Source organism: Rhynchophorus ferrugineus, unplaced genomic scaffold (genome assembly GCF_030347505.1).
Source record: "Rhynchophorus ferrugineus isolate W39M unplaced genomic scaffold, kcgeb_rfMv2 rfM2, whole genome shotgun sequence".
Taxonomy (NCBI): Eukaryota; Metazoa; Arthropoda; class Insecta; order Coleoptera; family Curculionidae; genus Rhynchophorus; species Rhynchophorus ferrugineus.
The window spans coordinates 12,078,338-12,100,977 of record NW_027472581.1 but is presented as its reverse complement, the minus strand read 5'-3'; the positions used below and the strand labels follow the sequence as shown (position 1 = coordinate 12,100,977).

Sequence of the window (22,640 nt, the reverse complement as noted above, 5' to 3'; positions counted from 1 at the left end):
GTAATTTATTATGTACTGATAATTGTGATTTTCTTCCAATTAACCAATATATTTTCCTATATTTCAATTCCAGTTCTTCTATTTTCTTTTTTATATGCTCTTTCCAGCGAAGTTTTGCATCAAGATTCAGTCCGAGATATTTAGCGTTGTTGCTATATGGAATGATAGTATTATTTAATGTTATTGGTGCTTGTACGGTCTGATTAATTTTCATTAATTTTTATTTTCCAAACCGGTGCTCAATTATTTATATTGTCACTTGCCTGTTCTAATTTTCGTGAGGCTTCTTCACTATTGTCTCCAACAGCTATAATCTCAATATCATCAGTAAATGTGTGGTATATCACAACTGTAGAGTAGATCGGTGTGTTGTTTTGATAACATTTTCTTTAGTTTATGAACAAGGCCTTCATGCCAAACCTTATCGAAGCTAACGAGCGATGTGCTACATCTAAGAATATAGCTGAGCATACTTTTTTACTTTCATAGGCTTTTTCAATAACAACTGTTATTCTGTGGAGCTGGTCAATTGTTTAATGCTTCTTAAGAAACCCAAACTGGTACCAACACACCAGGTTAGGTTTTTTCTCTCTAGAGAAACAATGACTGTAAATAAGGAACGCTTCAGGCCCCGGGATCCTCTTCCAAACCTAGGCGATTTGATAAATGTTCTAACCAAACTAGAACAACGACGAAAAGTCGTTACCCTCGTATGAACTGAACGTTTTAACCACTATACCATAGAAGCATTTGCCTGCAATATTTCTACGGCTTCTCATTATGATATGGTTAGTATTTAAAAATCAAAATTAAATCAGTTAAGCGATAATATTATACTTAAATATCTGATTATTTTAGATAAAAAAATATGTGAAAGCTTTGTTACGTGCCTTAGAAATTTGAGAGTTTCCCTCGATTACTCTGTAGCATGGCTTGATCTATAATTACCAAACTAACGTAGCGCTTTCTACACAGCACCGCCATGTTTGCAAAAAGAGGGCGAAAGGGTAGAGAAAATAAAAATGAAGAGAAGAATTTTTCTTGACAGCTATATTTTTAAAGCATTGTATTAATCAAATAGAAAACAATAACATTGGACTAACAATAATTGGATGTAAAACACAAGAAACAAATACAAGGAATATTTCATGTCTCTAACAACATAAATAAAGAAAAAGGACCGTGTAAATAAAATAATTGCATATAAAGGTCGACATCATTATTCGGAAGGTTATTTTATAAGTGAAGGAAACTACATCACTTTCTCCATTTATGTCTTATTTACATGATTTGTTGGTATGGCATTAAAGTTCAAACATAAAATTATTTCGAATAATGTTAGCAATTCTATTTGTTTCTATTATATATAGTTATAACCTCTAAGAATTTGAATTTATTACTTATATATTCAGATTATTGAACAAATATAAATTGTATTACATTGTTTTATATTTTAGCATTGTTGTTCTTTTAATTGTCAGTTAAAATTATTCTGTTAAGTAATTAAAAACTTGACGTGACTGGGATAATTTTCCTTGTCGGATTTTGCACTCTTGTCTAATGACAATCATAAATGTTAAACAACCACAAACATAAATTTACGACCATGCCCCAACAGGATTCAAACCCGCGACTATCGCAACAGTAGGAGGACCGTGCTGTCGCCTTTACCACTGCACCAACCAAGCCGGCATTACGATATCTTAAACTACAAAAAGATTTAATTTATTGCAACCACTATATGAAATCCAACTTTAATTATATAAACATTTAAATAATAATAATAAAATAAATTCCATTGTATGTAAATGAAGATATTTTTTATTTTATTTTTTGAATGTTACCTAACAGTGCTAATGAAAACAATTAAATCATATATATCTTTATTTCATGCAATTTAAACTATTAGTTTACAAGCTACATTATTGTAGAATAGTAGAATAACTGTTACTCTTTGTTAACTTTTATGTGTTGATATTTTCATGGGAAAAAGTGCTGTTGAAACCAAATATATTCTTAATAAGCTTAATAGGTGCTCTGTACTAAGGAAACCAAGATGTATACTTAAACCAAGAACATTAACATCTAGGTGGATAACACCCACTGAATAATTTTTTTCAAAATAGATTTTCGTTACTGTTCGAGAAGTAGGGAGACTTCTTGTAATTTTTCATAATAAAAATATTAGTACTTACAGGAGATATACATAATATGATATCAACAGCATGCAATACACTATGTTGGCAACATTGCTTCTAAGCAAATAATGCGATGCGTAAGTATTGCTCAGTTTATATGCCAATTCTTATATAACCTATAAGATTTCATTGTGTTATACGCTTTGTTTTGCGTGACGATTATAACAAATAATGGGTAAAATGTGTGATCTCTCGGACATCGAAAGAGAGCGAATCGTTGATTCTGGACTAGCAGGAGGGTCTATGACGAGAGCAGCTGGCTTGTTTAACGTTTTACAAACGACAGTATCCGCGGAAATGATAGTGTATGCAACGTTATCGACGAAGATAAATAGTGGGCGAAACCCAAGTGGATTGTGACCAGACAACATAAGACTACCGCGGCAAAAGTGTCAGCAGAACTCATCACTCAATTGAGTAATACTGCTTTGACAATGGATAGCAGGAGCTCCACAAAGCTGACATTCATGGAAGGTCTGATACTGCGAAAACCTTTATAATGGAAGCTAACACTCAGTTGCGATACTTGATGATTGGAATAATGTAGTATGGTCCAATGAATACACATAGTTTTCTACAAATAGCTGGGATTATATATGGAGAACACCAAAAGCACCCTACGATCTGGACCACCTGCTTCCTACAGTCAAACATGGAGGAAGCTCCATTATGATTTAGGCAGCAATCTCATCATATACAGCTGGTGCTCTCATTCACATCACTGACCGGATTACTGCGAATACATATCGATATCCTGAATGATGATGAAGTTTTTAGTATGACTAATATATCGCTACCAAGCACTGATAATAATACGTCTATACACGCATAAAAAGTTCAATTTTGGTTTGAAGTGTAACAGAATATCATCGAACATATTTGACAATTGAACTATTACGGAAGTTTTAGAGCAGGGAGTGAGAAGTAGATTTTCACCTCCGCCGATGTATTGATACAGGAATGAGACAAAATTCCATTGGAAACTATGCAGACCCTCCCGTGAAGAATTACAGCTGTTTTAAAAGCAAATGATGACTCAACACCTTATTAATAAATAAATATTGTATATATGGTGTATCCAAAAAAGTTTTGTACAGACGTCATCTAAATTTGTGACGTCAAAACATCACAATGTTGTCATATAAACTCCGAGATTTAGTTCAGTTTGGCTTTGACATACAATAAAATTATAATCTAAATAATATAATTAAATAAAAATAGTGTTATCAAATGTATTTTATTTTAACATTATAGTAAATCTAATGCATATATAATTAAATACACAGTCATAATAGTTTGTAGGTTAGGGTTGTGTTTGATTATATTCACATTGAACTCGTTTCCATACCACCCATGAGTTAGAGTTCTAGGCGCGTTTATAGTTGTATCTTCTAGAGGATAGAGGATTCACCTAATTATCAATTGTGTATCCAAGTAATACATTTTACGCTTCATGTGTTCAAGTTCATGTGTCCTTCGAACATCAGTTTGGCTTTCGCAATAAGCATGGGACTATAGAACAAGTGCATAGACTTGTAAACAAAATAAACGCTGACCTAAATTCCAAAAGATATTGTTCGGCTGCTTTCCTAGACATATCTCAGGCTTTTGACAACGTATGGCATACGGGCTTGCAGGTTAAACTAAAGAAACTTCTCCCTCATCCGGACTATCAGCTACTAAAATCGTATCTCACTGACAGACATTTTATTGTAAATCAAGGCGATGAACATACCGAATTAAATCCCATATATTCAGGAGTTCCGCAAGGTAGTGTACTGGGTCCAGTACTGTATCTTCTGTATACGGCTGATCTGCCCACCACAAAAATAACTACTGTGGCAACATATGCAGACGATACAGCAATCTTAGCATCCCATGAAGATCCAGCCACATATAAACCTACAAACCCACCTGGAGCAAATAAAATTATGGTTGAAGACATGGCGCATTAAAGCCAATGAATCAAAATCCACGCATATAACGTTTACCCTGCGAAGAAGAACAGGTCCACCAGTGAATATCAATCATTGTCAACTCCCCCAAGCAGAGCATGTTAAATATCTTGGTATGCATTTAGATCGACGTCAAACCTGGAAGAAGCACATACACTCTAAACAGAAACAACTGGGACTAAAATTATATCAAATGTATTGGCTCATTGGGCGCAAGTCCAAGTTATCATTAGATAACAAGGTATTGCTGTATGAGTCTATACTCAAGCCCATTTGGACATATGGAATTCAACTATGGGGTACCGCTAGCAAATCTAATATATCCATCATTCAACGATTCCAAAATAAGGTGTTGCGTGCCATTGTTGATGCTCCGTACTATATTTCAAATAAAGTGATACAACGCGATATTCCTCTAGAACCTATAACGAGTGTAATTCAACGTGTTTGTGTGAAGTACTTCGAAAGAGTGTCAGTGCATCTCAATGTACTCGCTAATCAGCTAAATATGCGACGTGATAGTGAAGTAGTGCGTAGACTAAAACGTTTAACACCGCCTGATCTGATTACTGGACATATATAAACTTTAGAATGAGCTTTAGAATAAGACTAATTAATTAAGATAATATTTTATACAGAAGATTGTTTAATGAAGTAATTTTCTACATGCCATGTATATATAATATAGACAGAAGAAATACTTATTGCCAATAGGGCAGATTGTGGACTCACGAAGAGTAATAAGTAAATAGAGTAATAAAATAAAAAAAATAAAAAATGTGTCCTTCGGTACAGTGTTTTCTGGTAAAGATATTTTGATATCATTGTATTTCTCCTTAGTTTATTCTCTGAATACCTGTAAACATCTTTTTTGATAAAACTAGATTTAATCACTGCATTCTCCTTAATATATTTGCCATATCTGCAAAACAGTTACTATTCCTTCTCACCTAACACATTTCAACCAATTGATCATTTATATTCTGAACAATTACACACATATCTGTGTACATAATTCTTTTACACTCTACAATAACATTTCCTGCAGTTATCACATATTTATTATTGTTCTCCTCATCCTGTGTTAGAAATTGGCAATATTGAATCATATCATATTCAGAAAGTTTCATTCAAGTGAATAACTAAGCTGTTAATTTCCAATCTATCTAACATTTATTCACAATTCCATCTTTTGTCAATTTCTTCTTAAATGTGTCTGAATGAGTTCATCCAAACCAAAGGTGTTATTAACCATTCCTGTTTCCAGATTGAAGTACAATATATCTGTAATGAATTATTAATAAATGTTATGACTAACAAAACTTAATCAATTGTTATTCCAACATTTCTCTTTCCATCAACTTTTGTTGTCATAACACCATTTCTATTATCATCTTACCATTAGTGACCATTAGTATCCATGTCTGATCTAATTACATAAATTGAAGCAATAAGTCTTCCTTCATTTTATTATATGCTTTGAAAAATTGAATTACTTTAAAACAATATCCGGAAGTTCCATTAGACCTCTTCGACACTGTTCAGACTAACAGTTTCCTTTGAAATAATTGTATTAAATTTTGTTAAAAATTAATGTTTAACAGTAAAAATGCTTATTTCTCTAACGAATTTTACTGGCAAGAAGGGGGCATTCGATTACACATTCGAACTTATCAGACAGCATTATGTCTCCTTTTAATTAGAATAAAATTAGAGGGAAAAAAGTTGCGACAGGCAGTACAATAATCATCTTGAAGACGTATGTACAAACATTCTTTGGATAGACTATTTGTCAGGAATTCATATTATTTGCAGCATCAAAATTGCTAATTTATAACTAAATTTCTTCATAAAACAAGCCCTGTTACAATATTTTTTAACTACACCATTTTTAGTATTTTTTCTGGATGTCACATAATATTTTCTATCATGTAACTCTGCATTATAAACGAACAAATATAGGCTGCATTAGGGATGTCGACTGTGGAGAAAAATATCGATATTTAAAAAAGATTTTGTGATTTTTATTAAACGGTTTGTTTAGAAATTCCAAAACAAAAATTCAATAATCTACTTCAAAAACCTTAATTTTTTAACATCCATATTTTAATTTGCAACTAAATTTTCGATACTCTCATTTACTACTATCGACACTTTTCTGAACAAAAAATATCGATATAACGACATATCGATATTTTTCGAAATCCCTAGCCTGCATGTAATACAATTCAGTTTAATATGCAAATTAAACTGAACAACATAGAACGCTTTCTAGGCATGTCGCAAAATTGTGTGTTTTTTCTAATCTCAATATAAATCACTTACGTTTTTAGGTCAAGATATTTTTCAAATTATTCCTAAACAAGTGAAGGTATCCGGCGGTAGTTGTGTTCAGTTCGAATGCCATTTCCGTCCAAAACAAAGAAACCAGCTTTATGCCGAGACACTAATGGCACAGGTGAGATGGAAGGATGAAATTCAACCGGACAAACCGACGCGACCATTGCCATGTTTCCTTAAAGTTCAAGGTATTAGAATAAGTAAAGATCCGTTTGTTATGTCGATACGGGGCTCGATCGAAATAGTTTTATCTGCGGACAAAAATGGGCAAGTACGAATGACATTTTCTAGTGATTAAACATATTTTTGTGCATATTATTTATGATCGCATAACAGATTAATTGAAAAGTCACCGGCCTGACACATAGATGGCGCCATATGTTTTTTAGTTATCCTTGACACTCAAAAGATGCGTGTATAAATTTGGCAGCTGTCCGATCATTAGTTTGTGAATGATAGCATTTAGAGTGAAGCAACTTTTGTTATTGTGAAAAAAATGGATAAGAAGGAATTTCGCTTGTTGATAAAATGTTACTTTTTGAAGGGCAAAAATACACTCAGAGAAAAAACTTGGCTTAATGCCGAGTTTCCGGACACTGCCCCAGGAAAATCAACCATTAAGGATTGGTATGCTAAGTTTAGACGTGGTGAAATGAGCACCGAAGACGGTACTTCAAAGAATATGTAAGTGAATTAAGCCCGGAAACAGACAGATTACTCGCTATGGAAACCAACTCGGAGATTTAAAACACCAATTATTAGAGTACCGCCTATTAAAAGTGGTAGAAATTATTGGGTTCGATGCAATGGTGAAAAAGCTGAATTAATCGCAGCACACTTCGCACAAATCCTGGTTATCAGCCCGATATAGCTGTGAGTCTGATTTTTCCAACGGAAGTTGCCACCTGCATTAACAACCTCAATCCTAAAAAGGCTCCTGGAATTGATGATTTCACCTGGGTTATTGAAAGAGCTGCCACGAAAAGCAATCATCATGTTGGCATATATATTCAATGCCTGTTTGAGAATGAAGCATGTTCTGGAATATTTTAAGGTTGCTCGAATAATTAAGCTTAAAAACCCCGACAAACCAGCAGGACTACTTCGTTGCTTCGTGCGATATCAAAATTATTTGGCAAACTTCTGGTAAACATTTATTATATTTAGAGATGCCAGATTTTCAGTTTGTATTTTAAAATCACCGGTTCTTGAAAAGGCATTTGACAAAAATAAATACTGCCTTGCAATATTCCCAGACGTCTCACAAGCTATTGACCGGGTATGGCATTTGGGATTAATCTACAAAATGGGCAAATTCCTACCGCGGAATTACTGTAGACTGCTGCAATCATATATTTTCAAAATAAAATGTAGAGTCTCACATGAAGGGGCATTCTCAATAATTTTGTATCTGCTCTACACTGCTGATATCCCAGCAACTGATGTTCAACAAAAGAAACAGTACTTTGAACATGACAAAAACCTAATTACGTCGCTTGACGCATGCTTAATTCTTCAAGCAGGTAGGTTAAATTGGAAACATCATGTTAGACAAAAAGCAGAGCAGATTAGAAGTCAAGCAACTGCACTGGTTAGTCGGAAGATACTTTCAACTTGATCTAAAATCAAAGAGATTAGATTATCAGTCAAACATAAAGCCAATTTGGACCTATGAGGTGCAAATATAGGGTTACATTAAATCATCAAATGGATATACGAGGTTTATCCAAGATTTCGCCTTAAAAAATGAAATAAGGTTGCTAAATCACACCAACGTGGAAGCAATACCTAGCCGCTAGATAACACACAGGAAGTTAGAAGATTGAAGCGAACCAAACCATACGAACTGATTTAGTGTATAAGTGTATTCTTAAATTTAGCTTAAGTCGTTTAGTTTTATTTTAATTTGGGAGATACATACTGACGTATTAATCACATTCTCGTCTTGCTTGTGTATTAATTGTTGTGCATAAGTACAACAGAATAGCAGTAATAATTTAAAATAAATTAATTTGCACATATATTGCACGTAAGATGTAATTAATAAAAAAAAATTATTTTAAAATTAAAAATAAGATTACTAAGATTTTACCACAAATAAAAATACAAAATTTGAAATTTTGCCATGTTAAGTCAAACACCAATCAGAAACGAGACATTGACGTCACTTACCGTTCCCTAACAGGGGTGTGCAACTCCAATGGTAAGTAGTGGGGCAAAGTTTTGCTTAGTTCAATCATTGGCGGCGCTGACAACGTGAATTTGATTGGTTAGTTTAAAATAGTTATGTAGAAACCTGTAAGGAAAACACTTTGCTTTGATAGGTCTGCCATTTCGCCTGATTATTTTGTGACGTCACATTTATTATCGTATTTAAATGAAAATCAAATTTAATTTTTAAAATTAATTTATTAAAATAAAATCCTATACAAATATACATAAGTGTAAATAATATAAACAAAAAGCAAAAAAAAAACAATTATGAACTCTATTCTAGGCAATATTAAAATATCTATAATTCTTCTATAACGCCTTCCCATATATGTTTAGTGCCATCAATTTTATGGGATCTATTAGAGTTCTAACTTATCTTGATATATTGAAGGTAAACTTTAAATCCTTCCCTGTTGATATTGCATTAACTTCATTAAAACAAAAATACAATCACATAATCACCTATGTGGAATTACTTAATATAGAATGTAGACAAATATTGCATGTTTTCTCTGTTTCAGAAGTTTTGTTAAATAGGCTGAAATAAGACTAAAATAAAATATTAGACTCTTGTTTTTCTCAGAGCAAAGTTATCTGGAACTGAAAATATAGATGCGACTGGCGATTTAACAACCTCAAGTGGTACTACAACTCCCGTTAAAAAAGAATATAAGTTATCTAACATGTTCATCTTCTTTACAATTTTCTCCGGGAGAATGATGTGAAAAAATTGAAGTGATGATGTGCCCTTTTAAAGATTTCTCGAACATACTAGGTGAAGGATGCTGTTTCTACCTCCATGACCTCTAATAGAGCCAACAAAATTCTTTAAGCAATGTTGGTTAACATTTGTTAAACAAATGTAGTTATTTGTAAATTTAGACAAAATAGATTTCTTTAAGGTAATAAATTCACTAAAAGTAGCAATTAAATGTTTAATTGATGGCACCGTAACAAATATTTTCTTCAAGGCAATAAAATTTAAATATACAATACCTCTACTATTGGAAAATTATTGAACACTGATTGTTCTAAAAAGTTAAAGTATTACAAATATTTTAGAGATATTTTGCAATTAAAAGTAGTATTTATTACTACTAATTATCCAGTTATATTATTACCTTCTTGTAAGACTTCTTTATGTAGAGACATCACACTGACAGCATACGAACAACTTGGTAGATTAATTGAATTTTATTACTACTAACATCTTCATAAGTAGGTTTTGGTTTTCTGTAAACAAACAATATATAAGCAAACATATAGTAGATAGATAATTTTATATGTACCTGATAAAAATAATGTTGGATATGCATTTACCCTAATACATTTTCGTGAAGGGTAATTCTAAATTTTTCACTAAAATGTCCATAACAAACACCATGACGTTGATATATTTGCATTGTGGTTTATCCAGGTAACTTACTACTATTTATTTGATCAACCCATTTTTGGAAAGGAGCGAGATCATTCTTTGGGAAACGGTTTAAATGGTACACTACATCTTTTACTACACTGACGCATTGTCATCAATTTTTATATTATTACTCCATAATAATTAATGTAAAATAGAAAATATGCACAACGTAAAACGAAAATTTCTTGATCTAAACAAAAACCAAAACCTACAAACAACAAACTTAAAAATGGACGCCCATAGAAAATGCTGACTTCACACAATTTGATCGACCAATTACGTTTCATGTTAGTGGCGGCACCAGGAATTTAAACTAGCCAATCACAATTTGCGATCGCAGCGCTACCGTTGGTTAAACTAAACAAAACATTTCCCCAAGGTCGCCTATACCGTGAAATTTCTATTTTTTCTATGTTCCCTAACTATCATTTTTGCAATCCAAAGTTTGAAATGTTATTGCTCAAAATCGATTCGTTGATAGTGACTGTAATTGAAATAAAAATTTTAAGAGTAAATATATTCTTAAACTTCTATACAAGCAGATAATTTAAAATCACTGATATGAGTCAATCCTGTAAACCAAACCCGACTAAAACATGTCAAGCGTCACCCATGAAATCAGATTACCGACAACTATCAGATATTAAATAGCAGATATCCCAGCTTTACCGCTTTGTTCATGCTCTGTGCGGTTTTGGTTTTCGCGGTCGGAGCGGCGAGTTTCATTCACAGGCCGTTTACTTTTAGGTCATTCTTTCCTGGAAAACGAAGGGTGGATAGCCCCGGCCGAACTCGCACCGGAAAATATCGTTTTACCTTCTTGCCTGCCCGGCGAAACTGCCACAGCCACGCTTAAGTTGGTTAACCGGACGCATCTGCCGGTCATGTACAAATTGGAGCCACCCTTCAGAACGTAATTTGATGTTTTTTTTTCAATTCCTTCTATCATTTTTTATAACAGGTCAATTGAAAAATCCCCGGCCTGATACATAGATGGCGCTACTAAAATTATATTCATATGTTTTTTAGTTAGCCCTATCCCTCAAAAGATGCGTGTATAGATTTGACAGCTGTCGGATCATTATTATTGTGAAAAAATCGATAAAAGGTGTTTCGCGTGTTGATAAAATATTGCTTTTTGAAGGGAAAAAATACAGTTGAAGCAAAAACTTGGCTTGATGCTTAGTTTAGATTAGATGCTCAGCTAGGTTTAGATGTGATGAAATGAACACCGAAGACGGTGAACACAGTGGAAGCCCAAAAGGGGTTGTTACCAACGAAAATATTTTAAAAAATCCACAAAATGATTTTAAATGACCGTAAATTGAAATTTAATGAAATAGCAGACACTCTAAAGATATCAACTGAAAGTGTACATCATATAATTCACGAATATTTGGGTATGAGAAATCTCTGTGCAAAGTGGGTGTTGCGAGAGCTCACTTTTGACCAAAAAACAACGACGAGCTGATGATTCGGAGCAGCGTTTGAAGATGGTCAAGGGTAATAAACCCGAGTTTTTACGTCTATATATGGCAATGAATGAAACATGGCTCCATCATTTCACTCCGAAGTCCAATCGACGGTCATTCGAGTGGACTGCACACAATGAACCCGCTCCAAAGCGTGGGAAAACGCAACAGTCGGCTGCCAAGGTTATGGCGTCTGTATTTTGGGATGGAAGGACCATCAACAGCGACTATAACATAATGTTATTGGACAGTCTGAAGGACGAAATCGCCGAAAAACGGCCGCATTTGAAGAAAAATAAAGTGCTGTTTTACCAAGACAATGCACCGTATCACAAAACAGTGAAAACTATGGCAAAAATCCATGAATTGGGCTTCGAATTGCTTCCTCATCCACCGTATTCTCCAGATCTTGCCCCTAGCGACTATTTCCTGCTCTCATATCTCAAAAGAGTGCTCGCTGGGAATCGTACTAAAAAAATGGCATCGAACAGTTGGAGGGTCGCTATAATCAATCACCCATGAAGGGAATTATGTTGAATAAAAAAACTAATTTTGCCAAAAAAATTTGTTTTACTGTGGTAGGCGGGGACTTTTCAATTGACCTTTTATTTACATTGAACTCCATTAAATATTACCTATGAGTTAGGGTTCTAGGGGCGTTTGTAGTTGTATCCTCTGTAGGCCTAATCTATCCAATTAACAAATGTATATCCAAGTAATATATTTTACTTTCATTAGAGAGCATAGTCGACGTTTGACTTTCACAGAGTAAGCACGTGTTCGGAGAGACGGCCAGTGAAACGAAACAAAAGTGCAACATCTGTGTCACAAATGCGATTTTTAAAAAAAGTCTAACAATAACATTTTAAAGACTGGTGAAAAAGTGAAAATGCGATCGGCAAAAATGTCAGTACAGTAGAAAACAAATGCAAAATGTCATAAAACGTTAAGGGTTGAAAACTCAAGTCATCTGGACCACAAATCCAACGTAGGATAATTTGAAACATAAAAATAACAGTGTTGTTTCAACAATACGTAAAAAATATGGAGAAGAACACATGCATAATAAACAGATAAAATGGAAATATCAACATCAGGCGTATCACATATTGCAGTTTTGAATCTAGAGAACACAACGAACAACGTTTAGAACCCAGAACGAACAGGCACTCTACAATGCGTGGATGAACAAAAAGTCGGCGCAGGAGAGTCTTGAGAATAGCATTAGCCAATATGCAAAAATAAATAAATGCTCTCCAGCTACAACTAAATAAACAAATCTCTGAGGGCAAGGCACAACGATAAACCACCAAGCCAACAAAAGCAGTCCAATTCTAACATATGAAACAGATGAAGAAGAATTGCAGAAAGAAATAGGCTGGATAACGATTAAAAATAAAAAAGAAAAGCAAGTAATTCCCCAGGGTCTTCACCGCAGCATTTAAAAATAAAACAAAACAATGAACAAAATAAAGAAATGAGAATGCCCAGGCCACCCCCAATTACCGTAAGTAATGTTACAGACTTTGACTTGCTTTACGAAACACTGAGGTCCAACTATATAGTATTCAAAGGAACGGTACTAAACAATGGGCAAATAAAATTGAACGCCGAATGTCGTACAACATTCACAATAATAATAGATTATCTAGAGTTGCTGAAACTGCAATGGCACCCTTATGTAGACAAACAAACCAGAGACATTAAATGTATGGCAAGAGGGCTTCCATCAACAGCTAAAAGTGAAAATATTATCGCAGAACTAAACCAAAATGGGCTTAAATGCTTAAATGCAACAAATATTTAAAAAAAATAAAATACCAAAAATAGCAAAGGAGAAATGTTAGTCCACAAGAAGTCATTACCTCTATTTATGTTAGCTTTTGATCGTGATACGGACGAAAAAACTATTTTTGGTTTTCCGAGAAGCTAAGCCGAAATGTGCAAACTATAATGAAATGCATCCGGCAAGTTGCAGATGATGTGTAGTTGCTAAAATACTACAAGAGAGGAGAAATAGAGTAGCTCAAGTTAAACCTTAGGAAACAATGAGTGAAGAGAAACAACCGAAAAAATATAACAAAATTAAATAACTTATGCAAAAAACTGAAAAAATATAACTTATGCCCAAAGTATCAGTCAAAATAACCACACAAAGGAAGATAAAGCAACGAATTGCTACTTAAACTAATAGGAAAGCTGGACAGGCAGGAAAAAATGATCAAATATTTTTCCAAAAGGATTGAAAAATTAGAATTGAAAAACCGTGAGACACGGTGTCTTGAAAAACTACTCACGGTTTTTACACATTTCATATTTTTTTGAGATATTTCAGTGACCATGTCCATAATAATATTCAGTGCAGCTGCAACACGCTAAAAAATATTTTCAATAAAAATCGCAGAAAATAATATTTAATAGTAAAAATTCTTACTTCCCTAACGAATTTTACCGGCAAGGGGGGGACGCAATCTATTCTCTCTGGCTTCGTAATTTTCAATCAGAGTAATAATAAGCAGTGATTTGAAATTTTTGAAAAACAAGCAAAGCTTTAAAATAACGTTTGTCGGTTTATAACCTCCTATCACTAATGTTTTGAAGAATTTTAAATACAACCAGACGACTGACAGGCTAGTTCGGTTACATATTCGAACTTATCACACAGTATTGTGTCTCTTTTTAACTAAAATTAAATGATATGGAAAATATTATCCGATTCTAAAACGAATTTACAAATTGCGGCAGGCAATACATTAAACATCTTGATGGCGTATGTTCAGAACTTCTTTGGATAGACTATACAAAATATTTTTATTTATTAATGATGTGTTGAGTCTCCATTTGCTTTTAAGACACCTATGATTATTCACTCAATAGATTCGTAGAGTGTCTGAATAATAGTCCCATTCCCAATTATGTTAATTGTCCCACTACTCACTCATACTTTGCTTGGAGTTTTAGACCCCCCCCCCATAACGTTTCAATGTTGAGGTCTAACGATTACGCTGACCAGGAAAAATATTTGATGGTATTCTGATGCCACTCAAACTAAGACAAAATCTTTTGGACTGTGAGTATGGGCGAAGATTAGTTCTAGTTTTCGAATTCGATATCATCTGGATGATATGATATCATCTGGAACTTGTTCTTGTGCTTCAGATCAGGGACAACACTGCAGATACGATTCAAAGTGTTTTTATTACATTTGTGGATGTTATATACCCGGTAAACGTGTAAACGATAGAATATTTCAAGCCTTTTCTTTTTTATTTTAATGTAATGACTCGTTTCACATAGTTACCCAAACTGTCAAGAAACGTGTCGTCAGACAACACATAAATATTACGTCACAAAACCTAAACAAATCTTAGGATGTGTTTTGCAGACCTATATAATTATTGTCAATAATGTATGGTTCTCTATCTTGTTAATATAGAAACGTTACAGCGAAGCCAATGGTGGGAAAATTTCACTCAATCGAAATAATAGTCATCCAACTACAAACGAATTGCAACCAAGAAAAGAACTACATCGAGGAATGGAAATTAATTCTCAACGGTGACGTAAAGAACACGATGATATTTTATATTGCAGGAGAAGCCAAAACTCCTTCTGTGGAAATTGGCACCAACAATAAGATAGAAGCCGGAATAATTCAAGAAGGTTGTGAATTCAAGTATAACATTCCGATAAAGAACAAATGCGATTTTTGCTTAAGGTATTTACTGTCATGGCCTACTCCAAGCGATTTATTTTTAACGAAAAGTGTTTCTCTGTCTTAACATACCAACAAACAACTAATGTAATCACTTAGTGTTCAGAGTTAAGATCGGTTGATTTTTTTCGTTTGAGATGACATTTAGAAGGTTGGACGTGGTTCTGGATGGGAATCTGTAAATCTTCTAGTATCCATGATTACCTCACTTTCCGAGTCACAATGGAAGTCAAACGTGTACATACTAAGGCGCATACTATCAATACACTCCAGAAATTTATTTGGGAACCTTTGAATCACTTGGATATTGAAGTCACTGGCACAGCTCCACAGCTGAACTCCACAGTGGTCTACTAGTATTTGCTTATATATAATAAAATTGTTGTAAATGACAAGTCGAAATTTCGGCGAAGCAACCTATACAGTTTTCTGGACTTGACGTTGAGCTCAAATCTGTGCCAAGTTATTTTGCTGCGTTGGCATATGGTTAATGAAGACATGTTGTGGCCTGATACTCTTATTTGTGATAAACTATGTTATGTGTGTCCAATTAGTTCGCCATTCGCCATAATTCAAATGGCAACTTTATCGAGAGCTGATCTTGGGGCCGTGCTAATGCTAATAGTGGTGATATTAACATATCATCAGCAAAGGTGGCGGTTACACTATATAATATTGTGAGAATATCACAATTCCTTGTGTTTAGATCAGAATATATTCCATCATATTTAAGGTTTTAGAAGTAGGTAAAAATGCTTAGACATGCTGGCTTTATTTTATATAGTAGGCCTTTATGCCTAGAGCTTGCTTGACCGTGACTTTGTTCAAATCAGCATGGGGTCTCGTTTTCTTTGTCGGAAAATAGGTTTGATGCGTTTTAGAATCAATTTCTCATGATTTAGTCATAACTTGCAATAACGAAATGGGCGGTATGATTACACTTCATTTTTTTACCGGGTTTTGGAATCATTATTACTTTTACAAGTTTTTTATGCATCGCCTTTCCCGTAAGAAGCTCAAATTAAAGTGATTTTTTTGGAATTACTATTTTAATCATCTCAGATTCATTGTTGGGATCGAGGCTTGGATATTTTCTCTTTGGTTTCGATGGCATCATTTTTCCAAATATTCTGAAAATATATTTCCTTTTTCAAAATTATTTTAGGCCCATCTCCCATCGGGCTTTCTATTGACAGATGGAGGAAGGCACTTGGGTACTGGGAGACTAAAGATGTTTAGTCGTTTTCCAGAGTGAATTCTTATATAATTTCTTGAATTTCCTTTGTTAACTGCTGTGGCGCTATCCAGCAGGTTTTTGCCAGAAGGGCTTATTGAGCCATACCGTCGTCTAAGCTTACGCTTTTTCGCCAATTTGACCTCTAATTCCTTTTGGAACATATAAACCCTTCAGTTTTCATGTGCCGTGGGGCAAAAGTCCCGCTACCATTTTGATTGCCTATTACTTCCCTCAAAGAAAAGATAAGTAAGTTTGGTTTGCATAAGTTTATTTGGTGTTTACATTTTCTTTAATCGTTATGATTGAAAAATTATATCGGCTAAATGGTGACCCCGATTCACTACGCAACTTTCGGCTCTTTTTAAGGCATTTTTCATGACATCCTGCAACATCTGAGGCTAAATTTCTTCACTTTCGTGATGAATATTGTCTTTAGGATATCGAATCGTTTGGGACTTATTCACACAAACATTTGATTTATGAAAAAACATAAGAGACAGTCTGACACTGTTAAATCCGGAGATCTGACTGGCCAAGCTAAATCGCCAATTCGCAAAATTAGTCTTCGTGGAAAAACGTCGTTCAGTAATTGAATCGTTGAACGAGCTGTGTGTGCTGTGGCCCAATTTTGCTGAAACCACATGTCCTCTAGCCCTTGCTCTTCCATTTCAACACTCTCGCGCACCAGAACCACATTTTCAGCGTTACGTCCGTTGTCTTCCAATACAAGACCTGTCTGCTGTCATACCGTACTATCGAAAATTCGCATGTAAACGATAAATTGTGAATAATAAATTGTGTTAGAACATTTTTGATGCAATTTCTTATATAACATCTTTATTAGATACGCTTAGTACAATCTTAATTATAAATTAATTTATCACTACTTTTCATTTGTACTTGGATTGATTCACAAGCAAGACGAATGCGAGAAAATACATCAATATGTATTCCTCAATTATAAAATTATAATAACTTATAGCTATAGTTTACACTAAAGGTATACACTTTATATAAGTTCGTATGGTTTGGTTCGCTTCAATCTCCTGACATCCTGCAGTTGTACTACTTCCACGTTAGTATGATTTAGTAATCTTTCGTTTCGTAATAATTCTTTCGTGTTTCAAAGCGAAATCTTGGATAACTTCGTAAATCCATTTGATTTCCAGGCCATCGTGTAGTTCTTCGTTGATTAGCAATAGCCATTGATAATCAATCGAAGAACCTTCTTTTGACAGGGTTGGATAACTAGTTGATTTAAATTTTTAGTGTAACCCCATATTTGCACCCTATAGGTCCAAATTGGCTTTAAAATTGTCTTATAAATCAACCTCTTTGATTTTAGATCAAGTTGGGAGTATCTTCCGACTAACCGGAAGCTTCTAATGTGTTTTTCTTTTTGTCTAACATTATTTGTAGATTTTGTTTTTTAAGTGGCAATAATGGAACAATTATTTTCAATAAATGTTGTCCCTATTTCTGCTCATTCTTGTGACTTTATTTATCCGAAATAAAATTTGGACGCCTACACAATACAATGGTTAAAGCGAAACTGAACTAAACGTCACATTACCAAGATGGCGAGCAATTAAAATGGTAGTGGAACTTTTGCCTCACCCGTTAATAATAGACTCTCAATAGATTTGCAATAAAATAATTATTGTGTTACAGTTATAAATTTCAGTTCCACGACGGCTCCAGGTTAATGATACTACCACCAGGGGGCACCTTATTTGGCAATGACATACAGTACGTCGATCTGTATATTAAAGGTAACGCCTGTCAGGAAACCGAGAAGTTTACATGTATAACACATTTGATGGACACAAACGGTGCCGTTGTTGGCGAGGCGTATACCACTGAAGTAGAATTAACCAGTAATGGGTCTTATTCGGAATTATGCGTAAGTTTTCCAACATTTTGAATTTCAGGCATTATATAGGGTAGGTCTGGGTTGGTTTTAACTGCTGCGAGTGGCATTGACAGATATGTTAACAATCTATTATACTCAAGAATATTAAAAAACGATACTATCCAACAATATGATGAATACTTCTTTCGCTTCTTTTATGAGTCATTTTTTAATTTGTCGTCAACAAATATATTACAACAATAACAGGTCAATTGAAAAGTCCCCGGTCTACCATAGTAAAGCACATTTTTTTAGCAAAATTAGTTTTTTTTTATTCAACATAATACCCTTCAAGGGGGATACACTGATTATAGCGACCCTCCAACTTTTCGATACCATTTTTCTAGTACGATTTGTCCTCTGCTTCAAAATACGCTGCCTCAGTTTCGTCTCTTCACCTCTTCATTCGAGGAAAATTTCTTCGCAGCGAGCATTCTTTTCAGATCTGAGAACAGGAAATAGTGGCTGATGGCCAGATCTGGAGAATACGGTGGATGAGGAAGTAATTCGAAGCCCAATTCATGGATTTTTCACACGGTGCATAGTCTTGGTGAAACAGCACTTTAAATTCGGCCGTTTTTCGGCAATTTCGTCATTCAAACGGTCCACTAACGCTATCTAATAGTCGCTGTTGATGGTCCTTCCGTTTTCAAGTCAATAAATAATTTATAATAGTCAATAATAGTCAATATAATAGTCAATGAAAACTATTCCATGCGCATTCCAGAATACAGACGCCATAACCTTGCCAGCCAACTGTTGCCGATTTCCCACGCTTTGGAGCGGTTTCATCGTGTGCAGTCCACTCGGATGACTGTCGCTTGGACTTCGGGGTGAAATGATGGAGCCATGTTTCATCCATTTTTTTTTCACAATAACAAAAGTTGCTTCACTCAAAGAACTATAATTCACAAACTAATTGTCCGACAGCTGTCGAATTTATACACGCACTTTTTGAGAGTTAGGGCTAACTAAAAAAACATATGGATTTAATTCTAGTAGCGCCATCTATGTGTCAGGCCGGGAACTTTTTAATTGAGCTGTTGATATTATGAGATTCACCGTTAAGGCAATAGTATTCAAAGTTATTAGCCGCATGTATATTCATCACTTTTCAAAAAAGGTATTTATTGGAAAAATTTCATATCGAATAATACCGTACCGAAAGAGCTATATTCATCGATCTATTTTCACACTTTCTCAGCATTTTGAAACCGTGTATTCGTAGTAATCAGAAGGCACTATGTTTGGTGAGTACGTTGAATGTGTTAAAACTTTACAATTTTTACAACGTATAGCCGAGCGTTATCAAGCAAGAGAATGATTTTATGTTTATTAGTCACTATTGCTGATCTTTTTGGTAAAAATATATCGTTTAATTTGTTTAGTTGAAACAGCTCATAATGCACTACAGTTGGGATTATCCTAATGATCCATTTCTCATTACCAGTCACTTCTTTTGCCTTTCAAGCAAATAAACTGCAACATTAAAACAGTTCGAAATTGTATTTCCATTGAATTCGTGTTTAGACATGTTTCCTGCTTTTATATATTGATCATCGCCTACGAACAGTTGATTCGTTAGCTTCAAACTATCTTAAATTTCTTTGGAACTTAAAGCTGTTTTCGAGTTTGTAAAGCTGTTTTCTGTCCAATAACTGATATGCCGAAGCAGCATCACCATGAGTTTCTAGAAGTATTTGATGGGCTTCGACAGCAGATTTCCTCAAATCAAACAACAAAAGATTATAATTAATGAATACACTGAATAATTCAATACTATTAAATGGACAACTATTATTTTATGTAGAGAAATGCTAAAACCATTGAATTTCAACAGTTTGATAAGGTTATTTAATATTTGGTAGATATACTAACATAGTTTCATTTTGAATAATGCTGAGCAATATTTGAAGAGTACACTGCCCAACAGAAAAGTAGACATTTCTATCACTGCATGAGCCAGTTCTTACCATCAAATGAGACAAAGAAAATATCTTATTCGCTCTAATTTTTGTGATATAAAAAAGATGAAAAATTCTGGTCTACAAAAAACTAATAATTATGATTTATATTTTCTAGCCAAATTTTTTTAATGACCTTTACATCATGTTGTTGTATTTACAAATAATCAGTTGGTAGATTAAGATTGCTGTCTTTGGTCTTTTCCTCTGTAAAATAGTATTTTGCACCAACTTATACTCTTGGAGTCTCATTTGCATTCTTTCACGTTATTCTTTATTCCCTACTCCCAACTCGTTTGGTGTCTAGGGGGAAGGAAACCCAGCTTGTTGGCGTAGTGGAAAAGGCGACAGGACCACCTGCTGTTGCGATAGTCGCGGGTTCGAATCCTGCTGGGGCGTGGTCCTAAATATATGTTTGTGATTGTTTAATATTTGTGATTGTCCTTTGCAAGTACAAAGTAGGCTTAATGACGAGAGCAGTGATTCGGAGCCCACGCAAAACAGTAGGTCCAGTCCAGATAAACCCTCGATGAAAGAACTGGATATTTCACTGTTTCTTCTCTTACTACTACTATAATTTTTATACAACTTTTTATATAAAATTATATATAGGAAATTTTATTAAAATATGATATAGTAAGATATATTTTGTAGGCAATTCCTAGTGAGTTAGACTTGGGCATTGTTCAACATGGTAGCAAGATTTATGCAGAATTTGAAGCTTTTAATTTTGGCGATTCTACGGTATATTTCCATTCCCACTATAATGCTCATTCTGAATCTACGAGAGTAAGTATGACACATAATGGTGCTAAAATACGTTATCCAATAAGTATTTTATCTAAATAAAGAATAACATCATCAAAACATATTTTGGGACGGCTTATAAATATAAGTCTGATGTGAAAAAGACTTTATTTTTCAATATATTTTTGAAAAATATACTTAAAAAATATAAATATTTAGCTTCATTTTTTATTAATCTCTTAGAACTTCAACAATCTGCCCGTGGGCAATAAGTACTATTATATGATTTCCGTTATACAACACAACTATCCTGACCTATAGAAAATCCAATAAGGTGTAATCCGTTATGGTGTTATATGGGGCATCGACGATGACTCGCAACACTATTCTGGAACCTCTGAAGGATAGCTATGTTTGATTTGCTAGTAGTATCTCACAGTATATACCGTAGGTCCAAGTGGGCCAATTATTGACTTATACAGCAAAACCTTGTTATCTAATGATAATTTAGATTTACGCTCAGCCAATACATTTAGTTTAGGTTAAACCCAAGCTGTTTGCGTTTCGTCACTATATGTTTTTTCGATGTCAAACGTCGATCAAAAGGCATTTCCAGATATTTAACGTTGTCTGCTTACGGAAGTTTATTATTATTCATTTTTACTGAGGAGCAAGTTCTCCTACAAAGGGTGAATGTCAAATGGATAGATTGTGTCTCATTTTCTTTGATAGGCCACTTTATTAAGCACAATTCGACTTTGTTAAGATGAAGTTGAAGGTTTCTTGTTGCTAATATTGGATCCTCGTGTGATGATAAAACCGGGCGTATCGTCAGCATATGTTGCATCAGTAGTGTTTCATGAGGTCGGTAGGTCAGCTGTATACAATAGATACAACAATGGGCCAAGAATACTGCCTGCGGAACATCCGAATATATTGGATGTTGGTTAGTGTATTTGTCGCCCTGTTTCACATTAAAATATCTGTCTGTGAGATATTTCACTAGTTGATAGTGCGTATGGGGCAAAATCTTTTGCAGTTTTTTTTTTGAGAATTTGATGCACTTTTCTGAGAGCTCTTTTAAGATTATTCCAGTAATTAAGTCAAGACTAGGTGCTTTTTTAGCATTGATTTCTTAACTGACCATAAAGTATAATCACAGGCAATATTGTGGGATAAAATAAAATCGTCAGCTCAAAGACCTACTGACAATATAATTTTTTTTTATTATTTAATTAATATATTGTTACTAGTCGTTTCCGTCTAACCTACAATTTGTCTTTATGCTAACTTAAATCTAGGTATATAACTAGGAGGACCCATCGGCCCTAACTCAGTCTCTGGTGAAATAATGTTTATACATGTCACTGCTGAATTTTTTAATATATGTACCTCACTACACAAGATCAGATGGTCTGATTCTTTTGAGTCTGTGACCTGTTCTGGTGGTATCCAAAAGTTGCAATATT

General features: G+C 34.2%; 1 protein-coding gene across 1 annotated transcript in view; it reads left to right on the top strand.

Annotated features, from left to right (window-relative positions):
• The window catches only part of LOC143190797 (uncharacterized), a 42,605-nt gene that overhangs the window by 13,846 nt on the left and 6,119 nt on the right, over positions 1-22,640 (top strand). Inside the window, exons 9-13 of the mRNA XM_076395366.1 lie at positions 6,487-6,681; positions 10,872-11,037; positions 15,033-15,314; positions 18,220-18,451; positions 21,079-21,213. Coding sequence (XP_076251481.1) covers positions 6,487-6,681; positions 10,872-11,037; positions 15,033-15,314; positions 18,220-18,451; positions 21,079-21,213 — 1,010 coding nt within the window. The remainder of the gene's footprint in view (positions 1-6,486; positions 6,682-10,871; positions 11,038-15,032; positions 15,315-18,219; positions 18,452-21,078; positions 21,214-22,640) is intronic.